A 13,348-nucleotide genomic window follows, 5' to 3' on the forward strand; every position below is an offset into this window, starting at 1 on the left:
TATGAAACTATTATTGGCTATTGAACTGATTAAAATGTGACACGGTCCTGACGTTTGGCTGTGAACAGAGGAAACGCTGCCATAACGAATCCAGGGCAGAGTTCTGAATGAGTGAGTCAGAGCATGTTTCTAATCCTCAGCTGGGAGCCTGTAGTGGCACATTTCTGACGCGGCGGAGCTTTGATCAGCCACACACCAGCTCCACTGCAAAGAGGTGATTCATCCTGCAAGCCCCCGCCCCACTGTCAACCCGCATCCTCCACTCCGCGGCCTACATTACAGAACGTATGCTCCCCGCCACACCGCGTAGCTTTAATAATTCACAACTTCCTCGTCGTCCGAATGACCAAAACGTGAGAACGTGATACAAACGAACGGTCAATGTCGTTCAAATTTGCAGAAATTATTGACAACTTTCCTAAGATCCCAAAGTGAGTTCTACAGGGGTAATTCCAGAAGCAAAAAGAAGCAGCTTCCTTGGATCTGTGATGAGCTCAGTATGAGTGTGTGGTTATGTGATTAAATAATGCATGGTTCATTAGACACTTCAGCTGCAGTAACTTGGATTGACCTGGAGTGTTTGTCATCAGTTGTGTCTCTGACATCAGGGATTCTCCACTGGTGGTGAGAACAGTGAGGGTGAGATAGTATCCTCCTGAACACGAACTGAAGAAGGAGCATCACCTGCAGAGTTACTAATCTTCCAGCTGAGTTATCCTGACTAAGATCCAAACTCACGATGTGAGACTGGTTCCCTGGGCACAGCACTGACTGAAGGACACTCAAACACAAGATACTATTGATGTAAAACTGATTTCACTTGGAGTTTTTCCAAGACTATAACGAATTACCAGTCCAACAAGTTTTATTTAAAGTAATGTAAAAAGTAACATTCAGATCGCACAATGAATGGCTAAGAAACCTGGTGCTGAAAGCTGATGTGAGCTGATGTGAGTTGATGTGAGCTGATGAAGCCCAGCTCAGCCATGCACAGGCAAATGCTGTCCACTCAAGCCCATACATTGTTTAAATAATTCACAAAAACCTTTACTGACCACTCATGAGTCTTTCGTGACTAAAGCTGGTACGTTCAGTGCTTGTGGGACTAAAATCATTTCCCCTCTTCCCCCCTATTCACGAAGAGGAGATACTTTTAGTGGAGTTTTAGCCCATCACAGCAGCCCGATGACTTCATGTTACACAAGAAACAATATCATTTTAGTTAAATGATTGTGTCGAATCATACCCACAGTTCTTACCCTTCCCATATTGTGAGCAATTATTATCTAAATGTTTTAAACAGAATTATACGCTCTCTGCCGTGTGCAGTCAAACACATCAGCCAGGAGCCGGACAAAATGGCTTCTCAAATATATATTTACTCTAGTATGGTTAAGGTACAGCACACACACACACACCTTTCCTGTCTAATAAAGCCTTCGAGACAAAACATTCTTTAAAAAAAAAAAAGAAATGACCGCATCTTGATCTCCAACTAAATTTGATAAACTGCCAGGGAAAACTGTGGAATAATAAAACAAAAACAGAGTTATTCAAGCACAGGTTGTATCCACACCCACACAACTGCATGACACTATGAGATACTGCTGAACTTAGCGTATTGGTCATCGTTTGTTCTCTGAAGTGTGTACTATGCGGAGATATTATGAGAAAAACAACAAATGATCAAAACTGCCTCTGTAGCAGTTTTCCAGCAGCACAAAGCACCTCCACATGATCCGAGCCCCTCGACTGCGACATGGCCCACCCACACGCTGCAGAATTAGCTCCTCTGGTCTCCCCCCGTGACGAGACCTGTCACACCAGGGCTTCACAACACGTCTGGAAGTAACGGCTTCTTGTACTCATCTGATTGACAGGAAGGTTGTTACGCCTCAAATGCCGATGTCAAGACTATTATTAGACGTTGACGTGAGGTGCTTTATAGCTGCCCCGTTTATGGCACTTGGCTTTACAGTTTGATCGTGGTTTTAATGAATAATCGTGATGTTTCTTCGCAATAAAATGTTATATTAGGACATTTTAATCTCAAACCAGCCTGTGATGTTCGTTTTAAAATGAATGTTCCTCCTGGATTATATTTTTCTTCTGGTTTTGAGCTGGTTTGATTAGTCCAGGACAGTTTGGCCATTAGTTTACTTCTGATTTAGTCCTGCAACGCTATTTGCCTGTCCACAACTTCCATAATCGAACAGCACATCCAGTAAGTGGGTAAGTAAACTTTATTTATATAGCGCTTTTCACTGATAAAATCGAAACGCAAATCACAGCCAAATAAATACAATATAAGAACCAGTCAATCAAAACCGTCTCTTAACAAATCTGCATTGAAATTTGAAGCTGGCTGACAGAAACCCATTGTTAGACATGTTAAAACCAAAGTTAAGGCCTTTATTATAATGTTCCAATTTAGTTCCAGCCATAAGTTCAACATCTTCAGAACCGTGCGTTGGTTTTGGTTAAGAGATCTTTCTTAGTCTTTGTTTAAATGTAGTTTCAACGTTGTTTAGACTCGATTAGTTCACGTCTGTTGGTACAGACTTATTTAGATTTAGACCTGGTTTGCTCCTGGTTTTATGGCAAAGTTCACCCGTGGCATGGTATCAGTTACTCCTTAAAAGCCCTTCACTCGGGCACAAAGATGGAGGGAGGTGGATGAGTGACAGCCATAATTACTCCAGCTCTCCTCCCTCTGCAGCCTCCTCCTCCAGACCAGAGCTATATTTAAACTCTTGTGGGCACTTAAAGATATTAACTGTCCACAAATATTATGCACCCAATGAGGCATGATACAGTCGCGAGCGTAGGTGGAGCTTTATATTCAAACTGTGCCAAAAAAAGTATTCAGAATGTTTAAACACTATATAAAATGTATGGACCAGGCTCTAAAATGAATACTCTAAAGAAAAAGCTATGATGTGTGTTAAAAAATGTATCTTATTGACTTTAGACTGATCACAAAATGCATATAAATATTGTTAAAAATCTTTAGACAAACTAATGGTAGTAGTTTCAAAATAGTCGAGTAAATTGTTTATAGTAAAGAAACAATTCTACAAAAAGTTGGTGTAATCCCTCATTCGTCCAGGCGTGTTCCATAGTAGAAAAAGCTTCAGTTGTAGTCATCTGGACTCAGTTAGAAAAAATAGACGTTTCGACTCTCATCCAAGAGTCATTGTCAATAAAAGAATTTAGGTAAAGAACGGTACATAGGTGAGACTAAACAGCCTCTACACAAGAGGCTTTATCAGCACAGAAGAAATACAAGTTCAGGACCACAGAGTGCCGTGCATCTCCATCTTGAAGCCTCTAATCACTCGTTTGAAGACGGTGAGGTGAAGGTTTTAAGCAGGGAGAAAAGATGGTTTGAAAGAGGAGTCAAGGAAGCTATTTTTGTTAAAAAAGAAAACCCTTCTTTAAACAGAAATGGAGGTCTAAGGTTCAATCTTCCTGTAGTCTACAATGGTATTCTGAACTCCTGGAGAGTTAGAGGACCAGTACCAGGACATTTAGCTAAACCTAAATTCTTTTATTGACAATGACTCTTGGATGAGAGTCGAAACGTCTATTTTTTCTAACGGAGTCCAGATGACTACAACTGAAGCTTTTTCTACAATTCTACAAAAAGTGTAATATTGTAAACTTTCAAATAAGGATATAAAGATGATATTTTTGCACATTTGTCTGATAATTGAACCTCAGTGACACTTAGAATAAGGCATAGATACAAAGCATTTATAAATATTTGTTCATCATTAACTAATCATTGAAAAAAATAAACTAACATTAACATAAAAAATAAACTAACATTAACATAAAAAATAAACTAACATTAACATAAAAAATAAACTAACATTAACATTAGAAATAAACTAACATTAACATTAAAAATAAACTAACATTAACATAAAAAATAAACTAACATTAACATAAAAAATAAACTAACATTAACATAAAAAATAAACTAATATTAACATTAGAAATAAACTAACATTAACATAAAACATAAACAAACATTAACATTAAAAATAAACTAACATTAACATTTACTAGGCCCAACACTAACGCTAACCTTAACACTAGTAAATGATTGTTAAATGATTAGTTTGTTTGTCAGTGATTCATAAATATGTATAAATGCTTCATATATTGTGCATTATTCTCAACCTCAAACAGGTTAAAAAACATGTTTTCGCACATTTCTGTTGCCGTGACATTGTGTTTTTCAGAATCAATACGTTCTAGTTTCAGAAAATCTACTAGCATCTGTTTTTTTGTTGTTTTTTGACACCTCTGGCACCATTAGTATGAAATGTGAGCTTAACTTTCTAGGCTCATTAAAATCTGACATACAACAGATCAGTATTTCAGTTTCTGTGGTTACTACCCCGGACCGGGCGGCTAAGAATAGAACTGTATTAACTTCTGAAACAAATGAACTAGCTGCTATTTCTGAACCATTGGAACGAGAACGACTTTGTCAGATAATTACACTGCTATTCATCTTATCTTCATCTTAAAGTCCAAAAAAGGGGAAAATAATGATAAACTTCACCTCCGCACAGCAAAATGGTAATAGTTACAAGCAGCAACTATGTATCTGGTGTCTTTGATATTCCTGCAAGTGAAATACAGTAAAAAGGGCCAAATAATCAGGTGTAAAGGACGTTTATGGATTGAAGAGAGACGTTTTTATTATTTTCTTTGTTCTAAGAATCAGAAAAGGTTTATTGTCATTGCCGATGAACAGAATTCATAAACTTGCTTTGGTGATTCAGTGCAACATAAAACAATAATAAAGTAGCATATTTAAAATTCAAAATGGGCATGCATTTAAGAAAAACTGTTCAAATCTACAATAAATCTACTCTGAAATAGTATAGACTTTAAGAATGGATATGTTATGAATTTGATGCTAAAATGGCTTGGATATTATGCACTGAAGTTATGGGATAATGGTGATCTGAACTACATTATTAGAAAACATAATCAGGAGTAGAAGTGCGGTCCAGGGCTCCATTTTTGGTCATGAGTCGAGATCTTAAATGTTTTGGCTTCTTCCTGGACTTATTTTTATCTCAGAGGGTTCAGAACTTATCAGTCAATGTCACTGTTATATCACACGTGTTGCCTTCATTCAATTTGTTTTATGGTTAATAATGTACAGTGCAATGTATTTAATGTAGTGTATTTCATGTAATATTGTTATGTTACAGCCTTATTCCAAAAAGGATCCAATTCATAATTTGCTTCAAAATTCTACAAAATTCTACCGCATAATGACAACATGAAAGAAGTTTTTATTCAAATTCAAAAAAGCACATGCACAGAAGTATTCGCAGTATTCCCGTTCCGGATGTACTGCAAATCTGGCTGTAACACAAATACAAATCTTCTGTTATTGCAGGTTTTATTGACGTCTTAACATGACAACTTTTGCTCATCTTTTAACGTTTTCATGTGTTTTTTTAACTGATAACCCTAAAGTTCATCTTGTACTTGCATCTGCTTTTGTTGCGTCTCCTTTAAGTTCAAGCCCCGGCCACGGCTTTATGATTTTAAGTAAACCCTGTTGAAAACCTGTTTATATAATTGCCCATTTCCTGCACCTCTTTGACTTTTATGTTTTTTATGGCTTATCGTTTATTACCCAAAAACACACCAATAACATCTTGGACCTGGTTCGAGCCTGGATTTTAGTTTTACTGGTCCTGCACTAAAAAAAAAGGAGCCACGTTGATTGGACATCACATTGTGCTGTTGATGTGGATGATTTAGTGGCGATCAGTTTGACAAAGCAGCAACAGAAGGACATTCAACACTGGAGTAGAAGTACTTTTAAGGTCGTGCGGTTTGTGTTGCCTCCTCACACCACAGGCATCTCAGGAAACGCTACATTTTTGAGATATTTCCTTCAGCTCGTTATCTCTATCTATTTAGTCAGGGTTTAACAGCCGCGCGGGTCAATAAACTAAACCGTCTCACGTTAAAACAGGGCTTATCTGAAACCATTATTTATTTCTGTCCGAAAAAACATTAACCTGCAGAGGAAGAAGAAGTATTATCATCATTAATGTGGGTTTGTGTTGTGAAAGCAGCTGTAGATTATACAAGCGGCTTTACTCTTGGCTTTGTGCCTATGAAAGAAAGACAAAACATCTACTGTAAGTTTAGAAGTATTAGTCGTAATAACAAGAGGTTCAGTGTGCTCGCCTTGGAGATTAGTTCAGTGAATTCATGAGTATTAGCAAAGACCAATGATCGTCTTTGTCAACTGGACTAATGCCGTTTGGTTCACGAATTTACAAAACTAGAATCTTGTTTCTAGGACTCAGTTTGTGGAGATCGTTCAAAGCAGAATTGAATGACTCGTTTTCTTTCGATTACATTTCGTTATTGACTGGAGCAATAATTGTATGAAGGACGCACTTCATTTTTACCAAGCTCTTCTGCAGTTACTTGAAGCATAAACTGTTAAATAACACATTTGGATCAGTCGTTGTTAGATAAGTTAATGTTTTAGGAAAGAAATGCCACTTCCAGTCACAGCACGTGATTTTGGCATCGACACGACACTGGCAAATACATAAGAAAAACTAATTATACTGTAGATGTTGGTATCAGAACTGAAAAAACTTTGATTACTGCATCTCTTTAATTGAAACTATAATTAAGATTGATCCATTTTATACAATCATAGTCGTTTGCATTGAGTTGTTTTGCAATTGAAGCTCTTGAGAAACACGTTATTGCTTTAAAATATATGTATTTGTGGACATATACATGAGCTGCAGTAGATTATTCCTGGCGTGTTCTTTAATGATGTTTCTTATTCCTGTGTGTGACAATAAACAAATCTCCAACAGTCGCTCATGAGCCGGTCTTTTTAATGGGAGATGGGGGAGTCGCTGCGCTCGGCCTTCAGTGCTCGTGTTGTATTAAGGTTTATGCTGAATCTCGTTTTCTAGCGTCGCTGCACTTTTATGGTCCAGAATGTATTTCTGTAGCGCGAGGGTGAGGATGCAGTCAACAAGAAGCAACAGCCTGTGGAATGGGATAGATACTGCAAGCTAAAGCTTTTCGGCAGCGATGCGAGGAGGAGGCCCGGGTGGTGATGTTACCGTGGTTTGTGTGCGGCACATTTGCATTTCAAAATAACAAGTCAGAAGTTTAAATCAGTTGTGTTGCGCCAATTTAAAAGGCTTTGACTAGGATTGCTGCCAGGAACAATTACTTGCGGAGAAACAATGTCAGTTTTACAATTATTCACATCAATCAACACCATGAGCAAAAATAGTGAATGTTATTCTGATATTAAAAGCTATATGAAATGCACTTTACACTATACAGACTGAATTAATGATTAACCATGTGATTATGACTTGTAATAATGATTATCAAGAACAAATAAACCAAATAATCTTGACATCGCGCTGGAAGACCGGGTCTGAATACTCCAGTGTTGAAAGGATTTAAATGAACTTGTGGATTAAAAACATTATCATTTCATCCTCAGAACAATAGACATTCTTTAAAGCACATGTTTTTCATTGGGACTTTGACAGCAACATATTCATGGTCAACAAGACACTGACAAAAGATTTGTTTTACTGCGAGCAAAACTTTCCTTTATGACTTTTCACACTAAAAGTGGCAACAGGAATGCAAGCTCAGGAGGATCTTCAGGGTCAAATGCATGTTACATAAAGCACATTCAAACTGCCTACATTTGAAAAGATAAATCCAACTAGATCAATCGTCAACCAACAGATTAACAATACTGAAAACTTTAGAAATTATATTAGCTGTACGTGCACTTGTAAAAGCATGAAAACACCTAGAGAATGTCCTCTTTTCCATTGGTATGCAACACAAACACAAGCCTTCCGATGCAAGTCTCCTTAACTCACTGATCTTGCCTCTTCACAGATGTTTAGGCTGACTAAAGCAGACAGCAGAAGGGACCACATAAATACTGTATAAGGTGCAGCGGCATCAAAATGCACTCAAGACCTGTGCAAGTGAAACCAACCACACCGTCTCAGTCTCTGAATATGCGTCGTGATTTGTGCTGGGATTTGTCGCGATTGTAAAATGTTACAACGTAAAGAAGACTGTAATCTAGCAGTACATTTAAAAAACGTAAAATGTTAGTCTTTTGAGTCAACGGTACAATAACAGGACATTGGAGCTCGTCATCAAACTAACTTTGATACAGTTAAGTTAAAATGAAGGTTTAGAACAGATGAAATGCGATACACTGACTGGATCTGAAATACTGGAATTCAAAACTGGGAGGTCAAAATGATTTGTTTGATCAAGAATCCTGATTCATCAAATCACAATATAATGATTAGAACAAAAAGAAAACAAATTGACCAGTTCAGAAGCAAAAATAAGTCATTTAGGCTGCAAGTAAAGTAGTATTTCTTTATCTGGAGCTTTTATTCCACATTAACTTCATTAACAACATAAGATAAGATAAGATGAGATATTCCTTTATTGTCCCACATGGGGAAATTTCATTGATACAACGCAGGTAGATACAGAGGTAGATACAGAAGAAAAGAACAGATCACTTATAGGAAGTTTGAAAAACACTCTCAGTAGAAGATCTCCAATAAACAAAAACTCCCATAGACAAAACCTCCCATTACCCAACAAGGGATGGAAGGGAAAATAATAAAGATACAAATAAATACCATTGCATGTGATCACGACAGTAATTGCACATGAATTGCACAGTAATTGCACATGAATCACGACAGTAATTGCACATGAATATGTGTCACGACAGTAATTGCACATGAATCACAACAGTAATTGCACATGAATATGTGTCACGACAGTAATTGCACATGAATAAGTAACACTAACATTTGATGTTGTGACTTCAGAGTATTGAGTAGAAGCACCTTTTAGTACCTTGCAGATCCTCTCCAGTTCCTCAGGTTGGATGCTGAATGTGAACAGTCATTTTCAGCTCCCTCCAGAGATGCTCCGTTGGGTTTAGGTCACGGCTCTGGCTGGGCCAGTCAATAATGGTCCCAGAGTAGTTCTGAAGCCACTCCTTTGTTATTTTAGCTGTGTGCTTAGGGTCATTGTCTTGTTGGAAGCTGACCCTCCGGCCCCTTCTGAGGTCCTGAGACCTCTGGAAGAGGTTTTTTCCCAGGATATGTTTGTACTTGTCTACATTCATCTTTCCTTCAATTAGAACCAGTCGTCTTGTCCCTGAAAAACAGCCCCTCAGCATGATGCTGAGGGGCTGTTTCAATACAACCCCAAGGTTTCACTGTTGGGGTTGTATTGGGCAGATGAGCAGTGCCTGGTTTTCTTTACACATACCACTTAGAATTAACACCAAAAAGTTATCTTGGTCTCATTAGATCATCCATCCATCCATCCATCCATCCATTTTCTACCGCTTGTTCCCTTTCGGGGTCGCGGGTGACTGGAGCCTATCCCAGTGACTTCGGGCCTTAGGCGGGGTACACCCTGGACAGTGGCCAACTTGTCGCAGGGCCAACACAGAGACATAGACATGACAGACAGACAGTTCACGCTCACATTCATTCACTAGGGCCAATTTAGAGTTACCAATTTTTACCTAACACATGCATGTCTTTGGATGGTGGGAGGAAGCCGGAGAACCCGGAGAGAACCCACGGTAACACGGGGAGAACATGCAGACTCCATTAGATCAGATAATCTTATTTCTCTGGGGGTCCTTCAGGTGTTTTTGGCAAACTCCATGCTGTCTTTCACACTGAGGAGAGGCTTCTGTCAGGCCACTCTGCCATGAAGCCCAGACTGGTGAAGAGCTGCAGTGATACTTGATTTTGTGGAACTTTCTCCCGTCTCTCTACTGCATCTCTGGAGCTCAGCCACTCTGATCTTTGGGTTCTTCTTTACTTCTCTCACTAAGGCTCTTCTCCCACGATTGCTCAGTTTGGCTGGACCCAAACTTCTTCCATTTAAGGATTATGGAGGCCACTGTGCTCTTAGGAACCTCGAGTGCTGCAGACATTCTTTTGTAACCATGGCCAGATCTGTCCCTGTCTACAGCTCTGTCTCTGAGCGCCTCCTTCCTTGGGCAACGCGCACCTTCTTCGGGCAGCGCGCGCCTCCTTCGGGCAGCGCGCGCCTCCTTGGGCGGAGCTTTCGACCTCCTGATTGTCATTGGCTCTGACACTGTGAGCTGTAAGGCTCACATACACAGGTGTGAGCCTTTCCTAATCAAGTCCAATCAGTTTAATTAAACACAGCTGGACTTCAGTGAGGGAGAAATGGACGACATGAGAGTTAAATATGAGCGTCACAGCAAAGGCTCTGAATACTTATGATTATGTGATGTTTCAGTTTGTCTTTTTTAATACATTTGCAAAGATTTCTAAGTTTCTGTTTTTGTCCTGACAAGATGGGGTGCTGAGTGTACATTAAGGATAGGCTCCAATAAACAAAGAGTGACAAATTTAAAAGGGATTTGAATACATTGTGTACCCACTGTACATCAGAAGATTGTAATCTATGCCCAGAGATCATAAGACACTGTATTGGTCAAATAATTATCTTACACAACTAGTATATTTAAAGTATATTCGACAGGTTAGATGACATATGTCACTAAAACGTAGTGAACAAAATTATATTTCAGATTTTACTTAACATTTTGCCTGTTTGTCCCCAGTTTGAAATTTTTTGTCAAGTTCATAATTGTACTTCCTGGTTGGACATGGGCAGCAAATATGACATAGGTAGAGGAAATTCTACAACTGTTACCTAGCAACCAAAATCCATAAAAATTGCACAATAGTTATGATTTGACAAACAATAATACAATTCAACACCTTTATTTTGTTGAATGGTTGTTTAATCTGTCAGAAAAGTGTGTCAGTTTAGTTTAAATTGTCTCTGTGTTTTCAGCGGCACGTCGCACATTAATGACATCACAGAGGGATTCTGTTTTAGAACTAAACTTTTGTTTTTTTAAATGTCATCACAAACTTCAACAAAACGGGAGTAAAACTATGATAAACATTTACCACAAGTGCTATGCACCAAATTAAGTCATAATTAGACAAACTGGAGAACCTTTTATATGGACATCTATGAGACCAAAATCCACAGAAATACCTGTCCGATCGAATCAGAGCTTTGTATGTGTCAACACAACGGTCTGGTGCCCCATTGATCGATAATTTGTCACATTTTCCCCTGAAGTTAAACAATCCAATCAATAAGTAGTTTAAACAAGAGCCATCAGCAAAAAAGACAATTACATAGATTTACCAGAGGAGACAAAACTCTAAAAATATGACAAGCACAGAAACCAATCAATTCAAGGATGCTGACATCTGAGCTGACCTAGAAGGAACGCTGTGTCAATAAAGATAACGTTTAAAGTCATGGCCAATGACAGCCAAACAAAGTGGATATTTGAACTGAAATGTTGAATTACAACTTATTATGTATTAGAGAAGCAAATTAGTGTTCACATTTTGACTGTAATGCTCATCTGCTTGTATTTTTGACAAATGGCTATTGTTTAAGTTTCTAACATTCTGTTTGTTAAATCAATAATTTTGTAAAGCCCTGCATGCGTGGCAACTGCTGTTGTGACTCTGGGCTCAACTAGAAGAAACTGATTTGAAATTGAATTGACTGCCAAGGTAAAACAATAGAATAAAACATTTATTCAATCCATGGGTTACCAGAATGATGAAAAATTAGGATTGTGTCCATAGCGATTAGTAATTTAAACCATAATATTGTGTATTTTGAATGGGAAAAAGTCCTCAAAATCTGATGCTTTCTAATAGTGACTTTGACTTTATCACAACAAAAAACTTCATGTTAACAATTGCTTTCAGATGACATCATAACCTTCCATTAGCCATTTAATAAATTATAATTATTTATATTTTACCATCAACTACATAAACGATACATTATTTAAATGAAAGACAAAAGGAGCCACTTTCACGGTTAAAGTGCGTCATTATTATTGACATAATTTCGAAAGGTTTGACCCGCCCCCCTCGCGGGTGACGTCACTCGCGGGGCAGAAGAAATGCAACGTGGACGTAACGGGGCAGAAAGAAAAGGAAAGAAAATCACAACATCTACTCTGACAGCTGACAGCGGTGCTACTTTTACTCTACGAATACACGGCAACATTTCCTTTAGGAATCAAACACTTTTAGATCAACAAAATAAAAACGAAAAATTCTACTACTTTGAATATCAGCTGAAATCAACAAGACACAATCGTGAACGCGAAGAAATAACAATACGCAGATTCGTCAGCGCCATTTAGCAACTTTAATCACTTTCCCGTGACATCAGCTGAATCGGGGCGACGACTTCCATCTCACAAAGTTCACAAGTCGATATAAAAAACCTCTGACAAGTCGAAAAGAGACCTCTGACAAGTCGAAACGAGACCCCCCCCCGACGAGTCGAAAAGACGAGGCGCGGAGCGAAACCACATAAAGTGAGCGGGTAACGGGCTCGTACCTGTTTTGCCAGCCTTGAATGAGGTTGGTGTATTTGCTGAGCACTCCCTCCAGCTGCCTTCTGCGCGTCTGCGGCGGCTGCTGCTGCTGCTGCTGCTGCGGCGGCGGCTGCGGCTGTGGGTTCGTGCTGTTCCCGAGCTGGGCATTATTGTTGGCGCTGCAGGACGGTCCCCGGTTGTTGCTGCAGCCCCCTGTCCCGGGCTTTCTAGCGGACGAGTTCCCGCGATCGGACGGTGACGGCGGCGCGGCGGCGGTGGCGGCTGCAGCGGTGTTGGTGGTGGTGGGTGATGTTTTGGCGTGATGCGGGCTACTACTGCACAGCGTCTTGTCCATGATCCTGGTGGGGACGGGAAGGGAAGAAGAACTGCAGATCGCAACGAGAAGATTTCAGAAAAGCATGGCAAGAGTGAGTGAGGAGACGCGGTGAGTGTCGGACGCAGGTGCGGATGGAGCGCGCGGGCGAGCTGACATTATCCGAGCGCGTTGTTGTTGTTGATTTTTGTTGTTGGGGGTGACACGGTGGAGGTGCTGTCCCGTCCCGTTTGCACTCTTGTGTGGCTCCTCTGCAGTGCTCGTCCCGTGTAGCGTCTTCTCCTCTTCTCCTGCTAGTTTCCCCCTGTCAGGACCACAGCCAGGGAAGAGGGGACACGCCCCCGCGCGTCGTAGTCACGCCCCTGGCCCGGACGTGTCACGAGGGGGAAAAAACAAAAACACTGATAATATCCCATGAAGATTTACTCAATGGACTACACTTTATGTGCTGAACTAACGATTTGTTTTTTTAGGCATTGCAGGATGTGATAAAAGTAGCG

The 13,348-nt window shown here is 39.7% G+C and overlaps 1 protein-coding gene across 2 annotated transcripts in view; it reads right to left on the reverse strand.

Moving 5' to 3' along the window:
- Positions 1-12,884, reverse strand: part of LOC140362047 (oxysterol-binding protein-related protein 10-like) — a 104,709-nt gene extending 91,825 nt beyond the window's left edge. For both annotated transcript variants that reach the window (XM_072448068.1, XM_072448067.1), the window contains exon 1: positions 12,538-12,884. In XM_072448068.1, coding sequence (XP_072304169.1) covers positions 12,538-12,869 — 332 coding nt within the window. In that variant the 5' untranslated portion in view covers positions 12,870-12,884. The remainder of the gene's footprint in view (positions 1-12,537) is intronic.
- Between the last annotated feature and the right edge of the window lie 464 nt (positions 12,885-13,348).

The sequence above is a fragment of the Eucyclogobius newberryi genome, unplaced genomic scaffold (assembly GCF_026437365.1).
Source record: "Eucyclogobius newberryi isolate DKJ021-1_F unplaced genomic scaffold, fEucNew1.0.hap1 SCAF_16, whole genome shotgun sequence".
Lineage (NCBI taxonomy): Eukaryota > Metazoa > Chordata > Actinopteri > Gobiiformes > Gobiidae > Eucyclogobius > Eucyclogobius newberryi.